Source organism: Pyxicephalus adspersus, chromosome 6, assembly GCF_032062135.1.
Source record: "Pyxicephalus adspersus chromosome 6, UCB_Pads_2.0, whole genome shotgun sequence".
Taxonomy (NCBI): domain Eukaryota; kingdom Metazoa; phylum Chordata; class Amphibia; order Anura; family Pyxicephalidae; genus Pyxicephalus; species Pyxicephalus adspersus.
Genome location: NC_092863.1, coordinates 78,287,863 through 78,306,674, shown reverse-complemented (window position 1 = coordinate 78,306,674; position 18,812 = coordinate 78,287,863). Strand labels below are relative to the sequence as shown.

General features: G+C 36.5%; 2 protein-coding genes across 4 annotated transcripts in view; one reads left to right on the top strand and one right to left on the bottom strand.

Moving 5' to 3' along the window:
- IQGAP2 (IQ motif containing GTPase activating protein 2) overlaps nt 1-18,812 on the bottom strand; it is a 146,156-nt gene that overhangs the window by 31,174 nt on the left and 96,170 nt on the right. For all 3 annotated transcript variants that reach the window (XM_072416286.1, XM_072416287.1, XM_072416288.1), the window contains one exon: nt 1,062-1,152. In XM_072416286.1, the coding sequence (XP_072272387.1) occupies nt 1,062-1,152 (91 nt within the window). The remainder of the gene's footprint in view (nt 1-1,061; nt 1,153-18,812) is intronic.
- Nucleotides 10,536-13,096, top strand: F2RL2 (coagulation factor II thrombin receptor like 2). The gene is made up of 2 exons (XM_072416289.1): nt 10,536-10,694; nt 11,852-13,096. Exons 1-2 carry the CDS (start codon nt 10,640-10,642, stop codon nt 12,940-12,942), a joined length of 1,146 nt encoding a protein of 381 aa, XP_072272390.1. The 5' UTR covers nt 10,536-10,639; the 3' UTR covers nt 12,943-13,096.

The following is an 18,812-nucleotide window of genomic DNA, read 5'->3' as shown; positions in this document are numbered from 1 at the left end:
GGGGGGGGGGAGAACGACAGAGCAGCACCCTGCTGCTCTCTCCCCTACACTTGTATTACGATCGTTCGTGGATCCTCTAGGACAGATCCATGAACAACGTTGGATTAGCGCTAAACACACGCCACATTTTCGTCTGATACTAGCCCAGAGGCGATTATCGGACGAGAATCATCTGACGTGAGTATGTAGCTTTACACTTTCAATCAACTCAATTATCTGTACAACAGAAGAAGGTAGGGTACTTTGAAATTAATTTTACTAAAGTGTTTTAAAGAGTAAACAATCAATTGAAATACTACCCCCTAAAACAGGGAAAAAGCATTCTTTATTGGCTAGCAAGCTGAACTGGAATACTGCAGCTTGTACAACTGGTGACAACCATTGTACAGGAGATCTGCATAGTACTTTTGTTGAATTTTCATACCATCTAGGGGCCTATTGATAACAGAAAAGGCATATAAGGAAAAGCCCCATAGATTTACTTCTACTTTGTAGATAAGCGTGAGCCCAGACTGGTTGGGAGCTCTTTTAATTTTATTTTCACCTGATCCTGACAATTTTTCCAAGGGATACACTAAAGAGACATACCTGCAACAAAGAAGAAGCTGTATTCTTTTTTTTTTGGTGGTCGCCGGCTGTTGCTGGTATTCAACACTTCCTAGTGTGTGAATACCACCTACCCTTGCTACACACAGTGGTTCCTACTCCCCCCGTCTTGTATGTCATAAGAGTCAGTTAAAGGAACCACTGTGCATGGTGGAGAAAAGGTGTATTCAACCCATCTGAAATGGTAAATATATGCAGCGTATGGTCACTGTAAATGTATAGTGCCTTTTTCCAAATCCCAAAAAAAAAATAAATGTTGGCTTAAGATACACACTTAACATATCTGTAAGGATTAAACCCTTATATTTTTAGACACTGAGTAACCACCAATGGCCAACGTGGAAGAGGAGTGAAAAGCAATCTGCTGCAATGAACGAAACCTATCACATCAGCTCCTAATAATTAGGTTACCAAAGCAGTATAATTTAAAACTCAGCAGCATGCCTTTTACATACCTCTTTGTGCTTCTTGTGTGTTCTGATTGGCATCATTGATTCCTTTCTGTATTTCATCTAGCCAGAGGGCAGCTGATTCATCCTTGGAATCCTGAAAGAGAAGAAGGATATCAAATAATGATATACAAAAATGATTACACTATAATAAATTAATGGAACATTTCAAACAGTAGGTAAAACCACCTAGCAAGCTGGTTTGAGTTCCAAAGTAAACTTGTCACAAATAGTTATTTGTATAGGGTATTTTTATTAGAGTATGGGGATTTCTTCTGCCTATCCCCTTCTAAAAACTAGTTGCCTGGCTGGTATGCTTTAGGGTTATTATTTTTGAGTCAATAACCAAGTACAAGCATGCAAATCAGGTAAGCTAGAGAAGAGTCAAAAATCATTATCTGCATACATGTTCAGGGTAGCTGTATGTCACATGCAAGACAGCCTATGATTTGCACGATTTGTGCCAAATGCGTCTGCTTTAGTGAATAAAGTTTGTGCTGCCAGCAATGATTAGAGACATCAATGTACAATGTACAGACATCTTGTACTAAAACCAATGCATGTGTGCTAAAGTGTTATGATAGCACCCCACCTCTCCACGCCTAGCCTTCCATGAAGATTGTGGCTGCTGCAAAAAGCCTTTATATTTATTTTATTATGCATATTTGACAAATTGAACTTGTGTGTGTGTATTTTGGTATACCCAATAGGCAGTTATTAAAGAGTTAACCTCCAGTGTCAATCCTCATTATGGTTTATGCTTTTACATAGTGCTAACAAACATCCTTTTTGTTTTCAAGCTTGTTAATAGTGGAATGAATACAGTCACAGGCAGTTAAGTATTTTTTTGCTGTCAGTCTGTAAAGTGTTGCTGGAGGCCTTCCAGATGCAGGAAAAGCACTTATTATCTGGAGACAGGGACATAGAAAATGTGCACAGAATGCGAGACAGAATAGCGTGACTTATTAGTGATCGCCTGTCCCACAGTACAGAGAAAGACAATGCACAAACCTATATATCAAGTCACTGCACAAATTTAAAGTGGAACTCCTTATTTTTTGCTTTGGATAAGATAAACTGGTCAGATTACTTCTCACTTCTTGTCCCAACTGGAAAAGAGGTCAATCTCCCCAGCAGATTCTTAGCAAAATTCCTAATAATCATAGAAGTTCTAAAACTCACACATATCCTCTCCCAGTAATCACATAGGAAATAAAGAGAAATATACCCAAAACTGGTTAGACTTTCTATCATAATAAACGTCTCTGCCCTCATAAAAGACAGAGATTTATCTTCTTTAGAACTATACATGAAGTGAGAATAAATTTGTCACCCTTGACCACTTCAACAGAAAATCCCCAGAATACATGCAATGGCCTGGGCGTGCAATGTGACTTTACTAATAAGTCATCTACTAAGGTGGCTTTACATCAAATCTGTGATTCTAATTACTGAAAAAGCAATGTAAAATTCTGTAATGGCTTTTAGTTCACAGAAGTGGACAGTGTACCCTGACTATACCATTATAACACTTAAGTCCAACCTGCTCAGAATTAAATATATTATTCTTAAATCCTCCCATTTAGCCTAAATCAGACCCTTCCCTCTAATGTCTAGATCTGTAGAGACCCAAATTAGGTTAGGTTGAGATTTTTGGGTATGATCTTGTTTCTAAAAGGATGTACCCAAATGTGTATATTAAAAGAAACCCCACACTGCCAATGAACTAAAACAGAGGAACCGAGCAGGGCAGTAACCCAGGGCAATGCATTTCCTCAGCCTTTCTAAAACAAACCAGTGCTAAGTATATCGGTACCAGGTAAACTTTGACCTAGATTTTGGCTGAGCCAACATTATGCAGTTAAACATTTACCCACCTTCTATTTACCGGTGTTGTGACTAAGCCTTGCCTTAGGTAAATTGTTCCAATATAAAATTTTATACTGCTTGTACATGTAGTTTAAGTAAAACAAAAACTTGTCAAGCTACTTTGTGAACGGCACGTATCATCAGGTATAATCTGTAAATTGAGAAATCTCAATACAACAGTGAATGAGCTCACCAATCAGTCATACAGGGACCTCTAATCATAGCAAAGGGAATTCTACTACAGCTTCAGGAAACAATGCCTGGATTTCATCACATATAATTCACAGTTCAAACAGATAACCTTAGTTTGATGTACAATGTATGTGTTTGCACGTGTCTGTTTATTCTCAATGCTGAGAATGAAAAATGCATGATGTAACATTTACCTTTTTTCAGCTGTAATCTGAATACATATAATAACTTACAAATATATTTGATATCTCAGAAATTCCCAAAACTAGTTAATATGTAATCTACATAAAAAAGTTGCTATTTATAGGGATTATATAAAACAAACTTTTATGGCCACTAGGCCAATTCAGGGGTGGACGGGAGCACACTAGGTCAGCCCTAATGGCTCCGCCCACCACCAGGGAAGGCCCCCTGAAGTGAAATCCCCCTCCTCTGTATGCATTGCGGAGGAGAGGGATTTACCTTCAGGGAGCCTTCCCTACCGGTATTTACCACGGTGGCGGAAGTATTAACGCCGGCCACGGTAAATAGGGGAGCAACAGCATAGAGGCGGCACCGGAGTTCAGGCCGTGGGTTGCCGGCCGGCATTAGGCCGGATCAGCCCGAGGGCATTAGGCGGGAATGAACTACCGGGTAGGCCGTATCTGGCCTAAAGGTCCAGAGTTTGCCAACCCCTGATATAAAAGGTAGACTTTTAAGGGTACAAAAAAGCATTTTTTTTAAATATTCGGATAAAAAAATAGCAGTGCACTTCCTGCACCTATATAGTTATATATAGCTTTAAATGCACTTTAGAACGTGAAGCCTCCAATTGCTAGACTCATGTGATCTCAAGATGATCCTACAACACTGATCTCCTTGCTGGAAAGAAATCTGTATCTGAGGAACTGCCGTGCAAAGCTCTCCCTGCTTTTGCATCAACAGGAAGGCATCTATGGCACAGGGAGCAAAGCCAGCAATATGACCCCTTCTAAACAGACAACTTTATTTCCGTTTAAAAAGTGATAAAAAATAGTCTGACATTCTTGTCAAAAATCTAATTAACTAATATCTTCATGTGTTCTATTAATTTTCTACACTCAACAGTTAAATTGTTTTCAAGACTATGGAACACTTATTTATAATAAAGTTAAAATGGACAGACCAGTTGCAATATATTTTTCACTTGTAGGGTTGGGTTTAAATATTCTGTAAGGTGTCTAGAGTTTCAGAACAGCTGGTTGAGCACACATTGCAGCATAGAAAGGCATGTTCACATCTGTATTTCTAGAGACCTCCAACTACCCCCAGCCAACAACAGCAATAAAAGAAATGTATCCCGACCAATCAACTTTGCATCTCGGTTGGTTCGCGAAGCAGATGTCTGTCTTGTTGGGGAAGGCCTACACATAAATAGGTTGTTTGAGTGAATATTTCTCAGATGTCTTAACACCAACATATGAGCAGATGTTTGGCTCTAAATTGCCAGTTCAGCGAATTAATTGTGGGGTTTTCATACTCCAAACAATGCAGATGTTTCACAAATTGTATAACCTTGTAAGCTTACCATTCTATTCCTATATACGCCTCCATATTCTTATTAGAATAGAAGAATAGTTACCCTGTTTTGTTGAATATAGCAGGACGAATATCCTCAGCTTATTTCGGCTCACAGGCGCTAAAACATTGCAGGTTTGATGTCACACTACAGGGGATTTCGGGGTCCCAACAAAAAAGTTGCCCAATCCAGGTTTTCGAAAATTAGGTTCAGTGCTATTGAAACCAACTGTTCTTTCACATAAAGTGTCATGTACAGTACTGAGCTTTTTTGGACATTGGCTGAAATATTTAATGCTGTATTCATGTTTCCTGTATGGCTTATTGTGCTGTGATAGCAGATGAAGCTGAAGGGACTTTCCAGATCTTTGTGTAGGGACAATCAGACAGGAGGTGACCTGTATGTAGGAAATGTCTCTCCCTACTATCCCATAACAATATAAATTATAATAAACCAAGGTATTTTCTGTAAATTTTATTACAAACTTCACTCACAGATTTGTTAGGTTTCATATACTGGTCCTCATTTCATAGAAGACTTTCTCAACCTCATTTGCAAAATACCTCTTTTTATTCTGCTACCAAATACCAAAAATTTGTAAAGTCCAAAAGTTTCAAAGAAACATTAACTTAGTTATGTTAATTTTACTATTGGCTAGCTAACCTCAATTAAGCAGGTAACTTTGTTACTAATATTAATTACTAATATTACTAATGATATTAGCTCTAGTTTATCAAGGCCAACAGCACAAAACACAATAAAGTGACAATGAAAATCATTTTTTAGATATAATTTTTTGGTAGAGATGCCACATCAGGAAATTAAATGTAGGAAACCTTTATTATTTTATTATATTATTCTAAAAGTAAAAAGACTATTCTAAAATGTTGAACTTTTTTGGTGTTAAAAAAGCTGAAAAAGTGACAGTACATGCCAAAAATGGCAATATAGAGGTGAGCATACAAAATAATAGGGGCGGGGGCAAACCTGAAAAGTATTCTTGCCATGAACGTCTTGTTGGGAGCAAACAAGCATAGAGGAAGGAATGTACTGCTAATTGTAAATGAAAGGACACAAGAAGAGGATAAACATGATTCTTACGGATCTGATGCATAAAGTTGCAACAGGATCACTAGTAGCAGCCAGGAAATATATCACAAGCTCAAGACCAAAGGAAAAACTAAGAAATCAAAGCATCAATCTACCATTTCTGACCTGACTCTAAAAATTTAGCTTGTTTGGTTGGTGTTTCGATTCTCTGCCTTTAATACTTCCTAAATCCCTGACTCATCATGATTAAGCAGCTCCAGTTTTCAGCTACTTGTTACAGTTTTGCATGCTTGTTTAAGGAGTGACTGAAAGGAACAGCACCAAAAGATCAGATTTACATCCAAGCAATTGGCATTCTTTAGAATAATAGCAGTATACATATTTTCTCAGTGGTATCTCTACTTTAACAGAGGTATTGCTGTCTGACCACAGGTAATTAGTAATGGAGGCTCCCAAACTAATCTGAATAAGTAGTAGTGAATATAGTATGAAGAACAAATATTACTGGATCCCTGATAAGGACACAGCTACAGGGCAGAAAGAGATATTAGGATATCAATAGGTATGTTTTTTTTTTTATTACTTATTAAACTAGTTCACTAACAAAATAATATACATTTTCAGCCAATTGAATATGATGATGTGTTACCTATAATAACTTTATAAGTATATTGAACCAAATGGCATTACCCCCTAACACTGGACATTTGATTGTATATTAAAAAATATTATTATAAAAATAATTGGCCTATAGTAACTAAAATAGTAAACAGTAAGAAAAATTGTGATTTTAGGAAACATGATGAATAATGAAATGGTAATACGAATTGCGAAAATAGCTGGGAAGGGGCTGTTCATCATTTGGTTAATAGCACCCTCCCCATGACATTTTACCATAAAGATGTGAGATTATAATGTAAAGGCTAATTTTACTAAAACCAACAGGACCAGACTTTATTCTTCTTTTTTCAAAGACATAACATTCAACTGCAAAATATTAGGCTTTGGTGCCAACCATTAGCAGTACTCATAAATAATCACTGATTGATATATCTTACTGCTGTTCTCTCCTATTTCTCTACATACATATAAATATATAATACTACAAAAAAATACATAGATTTTATTTTGCTGCATAAGTACATAATGTTGTGAGATGTTTGATGGCTTTTACTGTATAACCATCTTAATTATTTAATTATGTACAATAGATAATCTCACAACACCTCTACAATCTGATCTGATTTATAAAACAAACTGTCCCATGAAAAACGATTATCACATTTTTGTGTGTGTTTTTCTTCACACCATGTTTTCCTTTGGTCACTGTGGTTGCGATACATCCACCAGGAATGAGAACCCTTCATCCCTTTTATGTAATTTTGTGTTTGTGCAGGTTTAAAGATGAATCTGTTCTCCTAACACACTGTTAAAATCTGCCCGATTCTGGGTGCCCCCTAAACACTATTCCCAGCAATATTTAAATCACAACAAAAGCAAAGCTCTGGAAGGGAACAAAGTAGGATCTAATATACAGTAACTGTGAATGTATCAAACCTATCAGTTAATTGACAAGTCAAGCCAGAACTATTTCCATTTGATTAGTCTGCATGCTTGTATTTTTAGCATCTGATAAATGAGCAATAATACCATTTATGAGATGTTAAATTGTATTAAATGTGTCCTAATAAATAGGGCAAATTAAAGAATAATTGTTTTTATATTTACAGTAAAAAAAAAAACAGATTCTTTAAAATAACACTTTTCAAAAAAAGAAAAGTAAGAACATTTTTACACAACAATACTGAAGAAAGGAAGACTAGTTTGTCATAAAAAGGACTGTTTTTTGCTGCAGTTTTTGCTGGTAAGTACTTGAGGCAGCAATTTAAACACTACAGCCAGTCAACTAGGGTTTTCAGATGAAGGCCTATGACAGTTCCTGTATTTATCAACAGAAATTGATTGGAGGAAGATGGAATTAGTTAAAATAAACAGTTCAGTGACAAAAGTGCCACAAACGATGGTCATTTCTGCAGGTCCCACCATCTCTGGGCCTAATATAAATAGTTGTATAGTATAGGGGGCCTTATCTGCTCCAAACCCTAATACAAATCCCTAGAAAAGCCCTAACTCATATGGAGGAAGGTTTTTGCAATTTGGGTTACTGTTTGTGAAATTCTACTCCCTTTCCTGAAATTTTAATGTAACATGGGCTATGAAGCTGAACACAAGAACATAGGTGCATGAACTCAAACTAGCAAAAGTAACATTTGAAAGTATTAGTTTCCTGAAAGAGTAGTGGATACTAGGAATAGAGTTCTAGCAAAAGTTAACCAACAGTATGGGCTCGTTTAGACTAGAGGTGAGGTACATTTACTGCTTCCTAACCCCTAATGCCTCACCAGCAGCGATCCATTAGGAATAAATGGGGTCAGAAGCGAGCAGTTTACTGCCGCCCACTGTAAAATGTTCTCATTAAGAATAGGCTCGGTGGTTTGGATGGTCGGTGCTAAATGCCAGGAGCAGCCCTTGTTCACCACCTACTGAACTTGGTCTAAGGTTTAATTTACACTGTTCATATTGCATTTAGTGTGTCGCAAATTAATAGGCTGCTTAAAAAAGTTACAAATAATGTAGCACACCAATGCACAAAATGTTCGCAGCCATATTTTTTAAAAAGTAGGACTCTGGTTTTGATTTGCAATGTAATCCGTTTATGTTGTATGTAATGCAATTTGTACATTTTAACTTGTCCTTTTAGAAACGAAAGGAAAAGTGTTCATCATATTTATTGTCATTTTGCATGCCATAAGCCAATTTATCTGGCAAGTCTGGAACAAGTCACTGCATCCTTCAATTGTCTGCAGCTGATATCACAAGTGTCCTTTTCCAGCTTTTTCTGGAAACTCCAAAACCTCAATATAGTAAAAATAAATTACAGTATTCTCCAAGCAAAATTTACTTATAATTTATGACTTGATTAAGGAAATGTCAGTCGCCACTGATATCCTGCCTGATGCCTAGCCATGTCTCCTAGTTCATGCCTCCATTGGAGCACGCAATGGTATGAAGACCAAAGGAAACTTTACCCTACACGAACACATTTTATTTTGGATTTTTAGCACCCCTTTAGTTTATAAGCCCTTATGTGGAAAGAGAGGAAGAGTGGGGTTGTTGCAATAAAATTTTCAAGATTATTAGAGTATAGAGTTTTAGTGTTACCCAGCAAGTGACTACTTGGCTTTCTCATGTTGCCAAGTAGTATTCCAGGTTCTAGAGAGGCCACTGACTAACAGAATGTCAGAATGTTGATCAGTAGGTAGATTTGGCACCCACTGAAATAGATGAATATGTGGCAGGTTTGAGAAGAGGATTGGGGGGGGGGGGGGGTATCTGCCATGGAGACAGACACCCTGGGGTCCAGACCTTGGTTTGCCAGGTAGCGGAGCAAGAAAGTCTCTTGCAGTCTTGAACTCTCAATGCTTGAAGGGAGAGACTGGTGGAGAAGAGAGACCTGTCAGAGAATACTGCATTAGACAGGTGCCTTCATGTGCTTCTAGTTAGGACTGTCACAGCAAAGGTTACCCAATCCAACTGGGAGCTTCTTTGCACATGGCTGACTACTGGTGCGGAGTTGTGTTTGAAGCCTTTAGTCTTAGCCTGGGATGTAGGCACTGGAGAAGTCAGCAAATGCTGCTATGAATAAACAGTGCCTTTCAGATTGTGATCTGCTCATTCAAGTCAGTCTACACCCCTGAACCTCCTCTTCTGCTATTTGTGTTTTACACAATATAACCCCTAGATCTGAATTTGGACTGAGCCTTTGTGTTTATTTGTCACTCCTACTGTGGTAAATGCTACAGGTTATACATTTTTTTATTTCTACTTTATTATTTATTATTGGTTATTTATTTGTATGAATTAGACACTTGGGGTATGCATTTAAAAGAGTTTTCTTTCTTTAAACATAGCTGGATTAATGAAGCGAATATTCCCAAAATTCATATAACCAAAGCTTGTATTCCTATAGTAAATCAGTCTGTTTATCAGAGTGTAACAAAAGTGTTACTGGTTATACAGCAGGGACATATAAAGTAACAGATTCCAATATTTCACATTCTAGAGTTTTGTCATAAGCCTGTCTGCTGCTGTTCAGATTTGCCCCCAGTCACATTTTCTGCTTAGAAGGTCTAGATATTCTAAAGCCATAAAAATGACGCCCAATGATTCATCCCAATGATAAGTTACAGTCTGTGAAACGCAATGATGAATGATAAAATGTCAATAATTACAGAGGAAATTCGTCACCTACATATAAGCACAATTCTCAAAAAGATTGGTAACTACTAACATCCTTTAATTTTCATAAATTACGATGCCTCACAAGTGTATTTCCTATTATGAACTATTCTGTTTATGGACATCTCTCATTAACACCTAAAAATCAATGCAGAGAATTGGCAGCTTTTCTTTGAAACAGAAATGTGCCAACCTGTCTGACCCTCTTAAACAACCGAGGGCTGCTGGTGTAGTCCTTGTCACGAATACACATGAACTGAAATTATTAATCTAATTATCTGTCTATTGGTATAACCCAAATCTTTCCTTGGACTCTGCAAAGTGCTTACAACTAAGCAGTGATTTTTCCCTGAAAAACTCAACTTGAATCAAAGGTACTGGTTTTAATGTAAGTTCAGCATTTAAAAAAATAAAGTATAGAGGAGTTAAGAACTATGTGAAAAGTTTCTTTCTTCCGGCAGCCTTGTCCAGTCATGTACATTGCGTCATTCCCTAAGAGGAGGAGGAAGCAAGTCACAGAGCTCAGAAGCTCCTGCCCTTGTACACATGCCATGGAGCCATCGAGGAAGCAGCACTGACTGCTATTCAGAAAAGAACAATGAGTGTGCACAGTGTGAACTGAACCCAGAGTCTAAAGATGAAGACCCTGCTGCTTTTTATTTTTCTCTTGAAGTCTGTGCTTTGTGTGAGGGGTAAGTACAGAGACCTCTTATATATAACTTGTATGATTCTTATAGACAATATCTACTGACATAGAAACGGGTTTAGCAATCTGCAGTTGTGCCATAGTGTAAGGTTACTAAATATTGGTAAACTATCTAATCAAGTCTTTTAAGTTAGAGTGCTAACCAAGACTAATTTCGATTTACATTACTTAAAAAGATAATTTATAGTAAAATTAGGACTATGTAAAAATGTGTGCTATATAAGAATTCATTAGGAATAAGTTAGGAAAAAAACTTTTGCAGTGCTGTAAAACTTTATTTCCTAAAGGCAGGGCATTTATTGATTATTCTAATTACCAGAAAACAAGCCATGTATAGGTGTTGATACAGATTGATGTCCGACTAGCCAATATGGTTAGATGGGGAAATTTTTGTACATCTTTAGGCATTCTGAGAGTACAATAGCCTAACAAAGACTAATCAATCTGTGGAAAGAATTGATGTGAGGGATCTGATTGCCATTTTGTTCTAGGTATCACCAAGTACTCACAGTTCACATAAGCAACCCAAACAAGTATGAATGTTAAACCATGATCCATCTGGAGATTGAAAATTCTGTGGTAAGCAGGTCTTCCAACTAATGTCTAGGGGCAACATTATGTTAATTTCACTACACCAAATCCATATAGCACAAATGTAGGATCCAATAAAAAGAAATCCACAAACCTTTGATGACTGTTGTACAGTAGGATTGGAAGATGATACAGTATATAACTAGATCTTTTGCCCAAAACATGCTAACAAAAATGTTTTGGTTAGCCATGAACTTGTTCCAACACAGAGATGACAAGTGGAGTGATCTTTCTATCAAATTGAGTTAACCACATAATGTCCAAAATAATAAAGAATATCAGTGTTCCTTGATATGTGTTATCAAGGGAATGGCTGTCCCTTTTCAGCCTATGAAATACCAATGACTGGAATGCTAATTACAGGAAGAGCTTTGTCTATATCTGTGACCTTTTGTTACATGCATACATCACAGCAAACAGATTATCCAACGATCCACCTATTTGCAATGTGGAGAGCATGTAGTGCTAAGAGTAGGTACAGATGATAAATCTGATTAAAGAATGTTTAGGCCAGCACAATAATTTCACTTATGTATGTCTTTTATTTACTAGGCAAATCTCTGGAAGTTTCAAAGAATGAGTCTGTTATTGTAGACCCAAAGACATTTCGAGCAATTTATTCCCAAAATTTTGACCCAATTCCCAGCGATATTACCGATGATGATGAACAGTCAACAACAGCCAATATTCAGAAAACTGTGCCAGACAAGCAGACAATTGTCAACAACTCAACTCTGGCCTACTTAAGAAGCTTCACAAGTACAAAGATGATCCCAGCCATATACATCATAGTTATACTCATTGGTATTCCTACTAACACGCTTATATTACGGATGTTGTTTTCAAGGACCAGGACTGTGTGCACAGCAATATTTTACACCAACCTGGCTGTAGCAGATTTACTTTTCTGCCTCATGCTGCCCTTTAAGGCGGCATATCACCTGGATGGCAACAACTGGATTTTCGGCGAGACAATGTGCCGGATTGTGACTATATGTTTCTACGGTAACATGTATTGTTCAATTCTGCTCCTCATGTGCATTAGTGTGAGCCGCTATGTCGCCATTGTCCACCCCTTCATATACCGGAGTTTACCAAAGCGGACTTGTGCCATTTTCCTATGTTGCTTCGTGTGGATTACGGTCCTGATGTTCATGATACCATTTTTCAAAAAGCAGCAGACTTATCACTTGAAGGAACTTCAGCTTATCTCATGCAGTGACATATATGAAACTTCTGCTGATGCATTTCAGTACTATTATTTTATATCATTGGCTGTGTTTGGGTATCTCATTCCTTTCACTGTGATAATATTCTGTTACTTTTCCATCATAAAAACCCTGGCAACTCAAGACCAGAAAAGACTCATGTACCTGAAAATAACCATCTTGCTTCTTCTCATATTTGCTTTGTGCTTTACACCAAGTAATATCATTCTCATCCTTCACCAAGTCAATTATCACTACAACTATAAGGATGAACTGTATGGAAGCTATCTCATAGCATTGTGTTTTAGCAGTTTGAACAGCTGCTTAGATCCTTTTCTCTATTTCCTTATGTCTGAAATAACAAAACTTTCTAAAACTTACACTGAGATGAACAAGGTGTCTAATGATACACACATGAAACTTTTAGCATCGTAACAAAGTCAACTTCGTCTCTGACTTTTGGTAAAATGGCACCATCTATTGATCATTTGTGGATTTTTGAAAAGTACACTACATGTCATTTTTTATGATGGTAACCATATAAAATGATACAATATAATGCACTTTATAATAAATATAGTAGCTACTAGTTATGCTGTTGATGTTTTAAAAGGTTATGATGGTAAAAAGGTCCACAAGTTTATTTATGATCACTCACCCTGAGGTTGTCAAAGTTGGGAATCTTTTGGTTGTTTCCAAAATGCAGCAATCCATTACAAAGGAATCCTAGGCTTTTTATAAAATTATATTGAATTCAGACATCTCTGTTATTTGGGGGTATTGATTGGAGCCTGGGACTCAACTGTAAAGATTACCTCTGACTACTTTTCCTTGCTGTAATGTCCGTGGCACAAAAAGCGTCAGGTACACAATAGCTGGAGGTCTTAACAGCCTTCAGTTAGTAACTATTTGTCTGGAGGAGATTCCCTTCAAATCCCATTCCACTGATGATTGTTTCCCAATATGTCCATGTCAGTAATTAAAACCTGATGGCAGGTTAGTAAGGAGACTGTTAATTGTAAACAAGAGTATAATCCATGGTGCCATATGTTGAAAGGGGCCCCTGAGCAATAAACCAAAACAACTTTGTTATAAGTTGACATTTTTTAATCCACTTGTGGTTTCCTTTGGAATCAATTTTGTTCATGCTTGAAAAATCTACCTACAGCAAAATGATATTTGTTGAATACCATGGGTAACCCCATTTTGAACATTACTTCTTTTTTTAATGATATATCTATAGCAAAAAAATGTCTTTTAAATTCCGGATATGGACAGGTTAACCCTTATTTATTTTTTACTGTCTGTGTCGGTCCAGGGATATTTCGCTCACAATATATCCTAAGGTTGCAACAGGACGTAAGAGAAATTCTCTCTAAAATGTTGTCTTAGACAGTTGTCCCAGAAACAGATGTCATGACTTTATGACTGCCCTCATCTTTTGCTCTAGTGACAACTGATAGAGGGTACAAACTCAGGACTAAATATCAACCTGATAGGGGTGTTAACCTTTCACTACCACGTCCAAAAACAAATACAAAAAAAGTTTAGGCTATACATACACTTAAATACAGTTTTCTTTTCTTATAGTTGTGATTAGGAATATCTGATGGGGGGTTTCCCATTGTCTGACATTGCTAAACATCATTGTAGGGAAAAACTTTATTTTTATCAGGGAATAGATTTATTTTTTCTTTATTGCAATCTGGGAACAGATATCCTTTAAAGCAGAACTTCATCTAAAATATTTTTCAATCATTTGAGAGAGAAAGGCCTGTAATCTTTGTCAGCTTTTTTTTATTGTTGTCTGTCATACAGCGGAGGGCTGCCTCCCACTTTATAAAAAGAATAGGTCAGTCACCAAAGGAAATGGGTAAATCACTCTCCAATAAAAACACAAACAGCATAGGAGACCTCTCAGAGGAGTAGGGAGCACTATATACTCAGGCTGCTTCACCAGTGGGGATATTTAAAAAACTTCTTCTCCAAGATACGGTATTACGGTAAATCTTAACAAGTACCCAGACAGAGGTTCTACCCTTTACCCATTCTACACAAAAGAAGTTTTGTTTTTTCTTTTTTTTTTTTTTACTTTCTTGATCGGTGATCAGTTTGTAATTACATTTGTACATGTGTGGCTGTGTCTTCCGATCAGTACTGCTGCACAGTGGCTTTGCTTTCCTAACAGTACTGCTGGACAGTAGCTGTACTTTCTCCTTTTATCTCTCTGCCCTATCGGCCATCTCATATATCTTGTACTGTGATTTAGAATTTTACCTTATAGCCCAAAATATAGCTGGCTATATCATCTAGAGTTTGGATCTACTAGAACTGTAAATATATTTTAACCAATATTTTAAAGATCAAGGTTAATTAATGTATGTAATCGATGTATTACATATGTAAAAATGAGTAGTAGTAAATGAGTAGTAAATTAGTAAAATGAAGTAAATGTTCTGACTTTATTATTATTATACAGTATTTATATAGCGCTATCATATTAAGCAGTGCTGTAAAAAGTCAATAGTCATGTCACTAACTGTCCCTCAAAGGAGCTCACAATCTAATGTCCCTACCATAGTCATATGTCATTAATGTAGTCTAAGGTCAATTTTTGAGGGGAAGTCAATTAACCTAACTGCGTGTTTTTGGGATGTAGGAGGAAACTGGAGTACCCGGAGGAAACCCACAGAGACACGGGGAGAACATGCAAACTTCATGCAAATAGTGTCCTGGCCAAGATTTGAACCTGGGACCTAGCGCTACAAAGGCAAGAGAGCTAACTCTAAGCCACCATGCTGCCCAGAGACTTTAGACGAAAGTCTTCCGTATATCATTCTCAGTTCAGGGACTTAAAATGTTTAAAAAGATAACATTTAGGCATAAACTGCTTGCATTCCATGGCATTTCAATTAACATGACTGGTAATGGACATTGGTATGTTAGACTCACATTTATTAGAAAATCTAGTCAATTGCCACATACACATTTCTTTTTCATTTCTTACTTTGGGGGCCACCATATCCATATGACTCTGCACCAATGTTCAGTGTATATAGGATAGTAAGTATGGGCCAGGGTCAAATGGTTTTTGCATTATAATCAAGACAGGCGGAATTTTCCATACATGGCAAAAAGAAAGCCAGATTAAAAAAGGAGTTACAAATCAAGAAATAAAGTTTTAACCTTTACCCAATTATTAAAAGGACTAGTTAACAGTGTCTCCGGTGTTCTCCCTACAGCTGATTTTTTTCTATATTTTATCAAAAACTTACCCTGGCATGTTCTGCGATCTGTAAGGAGGCAGCCCTTGTGTTAAAGGCAGGGTTTTCCTTCCTATACAAGTCCCTAGCAAGTAGGAGCACAGTGGTGACAAAACCAAATATTCACTAGGCACTAGTGTCTTAGATCTTGCACTGCAAATATACATGACATTATGCTGTAGGCCCTTGTGTACATAGGTACATATATAGGAAAACATTAATTTTCCTCTGTGACACTCAGGCACATTTAAAATTTCTAAAAGCTCCCTAGGAAATCTTCTGAATTGCATTCTGGGGTGAATTCCAAGTCCACTAGTGGTATGCACTGTAGGTACAAAGCTAAACATTCAATAAGTATTTCATGTGCAGATTCCATTGCTCCTATACAGTTCAGCTTTGGGGCCAGATTGTTGGAGTTCCTACATTGTAGTACTGGTATTAAGTTGAAACCACTGAAACATTGTACGTGTTGATTTGGAATGTTTTTCATGCACTTTTTTTTTGTTATTACTTACTGGCGTTTTAGCAAAATTCTATTTTAAAGATTTAGTGATTTGTTTCAGACCAAACAGCCTCAGTTTTTTTTTTACAAATCAAAGTATTTTTTTATTTATTAAAGTATTTAAAATATTCATTAAATATACTTCTTTAAAGCCTATAAAGAGATCTAGAATGATTAAAAGGTCGCTAAATTAGCAACAAAACAAAGAATGTATTAGAAAAACACAACTAAGTGTTCCTTTAAAGAGAAAATAAATATTTGCTTGCCGCTGTGCAAATAAAATACCTACTATAGATAAAAAAGGATTTTGCACCATTCCCTGCCAAAATATAACTTTAAGAGGTCAGAATAAGCACCTTTTAATTGTGTGCTAAATGATCAAAGTATGTTTACCATGTAGCTCATTTTTTTTTTTATTAATCACTTTTACCAAACATCTTTGTGTTCTGTGGCATTTATTTCTAATTTGTCACTGGAGAGATTTAGGCACTTTAACAGTTAAAAAATGATGAAACCCGAATTCTGCCTAAGGTCTATGATTGTTAGATAAGCATTAGATAGTAAGCACTTAGATTTCAAGGGCTGAAAGCTTTTACATATTCATTAAAACATTACAAAATATGCCAGTGACATGAAAGTAAGACAAAAATAAAGATTCCGTTTTTTCTATGGTGGTGGTGGTATGTTTCTTATTATACCATATATTACAATTCCTATTAAGTCAGCATATGGTTTTCACTGAATACACAGAAACAGCAGGTGGCAGCAGAAGATAATAGGAAATAAAGGTACCGGTAAATGGAAAAATCTGAATTATGAGAAAAAAACTCTTCCAGCCAGAAACAAATACCTATAAAAATAAAAATAACCTATCCTAGAGCTAATTAAACATGGCATGCATGGTAAAGTTGAAAGTAGCCAGCTGACAACACAATTATTTAAAATCTAATTTTGAAAAAAAAATGCAGTAAGTTGTACAAAACATCTTTTCACACTGCATATTTTGAAAAAGTACTGGATGCCTTTCGAAGGTAATATTAAGCGAATTGATCTATGTTTGCATGGGTAAAAAATTGTTTCTTTTTATATACAAGAAACTTTACACCAGAACTGTGATACTACAATCTAAAAGAGGAGAGTTTCCTTTAAACAAGAGGTCTCTTAATGAACACATTATCATCCTCACCATTCTAATATCCCATCAGGGAAGAGTTTGTTTTAATTAAGCTGAAAAGTGTAGACTGGGTCTTCTGCATCCCAATTATAATAAGCAAAACACATTGACAGAGCCAATAATAGCTTCTAGTTTCCATGGAGCTAGTTAGATGAGACATTTTACAATGACAACAACAAAATTAGGCTGTGCGGCTGGGGTTGAATAGAGAAAATGGTTAGAGATGTAAAGCTTAATGTTCTTGTCACTTCCAGGAAAATAGGAGTTGTCCCTGGTCCTTTTTAAGTTTTCATAGGGAATAGTACAACTTAGAGTATGGTGATGAGCAGCATGAGTGGCAAGGAGTCTTTTACTTTATGCCAACAAATTTCATAAGGGTGGCAAGTAATGGCAAATTAATTACACTCAATACTGTATATTTCTCTACATTCAGTGTTTGCATAGTCCGCCCAGTCTCTGTTCATTTCATACTAGTCATGTTGTTGGCAATAATAAAACTTTGTGGTATAAGATGAAGTCAGCTGTAAAATAGTGTACATTCAATGAAAGATCCATCTTTGCTTTTTATTATCTAACTTTGTGCTCCCAAGCTCATTGGTGACTATACTATGGCACCAGAACATGCAAATGATACTTAATCTGATTTCATTAACCCAATTATATACTGTTCATTCACTGAACGCTTTAAAAACCAGAGAAAACTTTTCACATCTGACCAATTCTTTTATCAAAAATGGTGATATTTTCACAAATATGTTTTTTTTCCAGTGTTAAGGCAAAGTAAAACCTCCAGTTAAACTCTTTTCTAGTCTTCATTTGGATTCCACAATGGATAATCCACAGGACCCAAAATCAAATTTAACGGTGTACAGTCTGGTGAGTAGTAAAATGGAGTCGCTTGTAGATGACTAAATATTACATGGTTTGTGTACAAACAATAGCACAAGTATATGTATTTTGTTTCAAAATGAATAGGAAATGGTAAAAATTCCTGCCAAGTTTTTCATCGTCCCAATGGAGGGATTTTCTTTAGTAGAAGCACAACAGGAAGTGAGAGAAGATTGCTATACAGTGATGGGAAAATCCCTCTTAAGCAGCTGTTCCCGCAACAGTAGTCCCAATTGGAAATTTTCCCTCGTCATATGTTCCTGCGCCTGAAATCCATAAAAAATATAACATTTTGGATGCCCTATCCTTTTTGTCTCTCTTTTTAGATGTCTGTAACATCATGGTCATCTAGACAAACAGAAAGATGGTGATTCTACCAAGCAAAAATATAGAAAAAAACAACTAAAACAACCTTACGGCTTTAGATACACTAACTACTTTTTAGGAACACTAAATTAAACCTCTTTCTACCCCATGG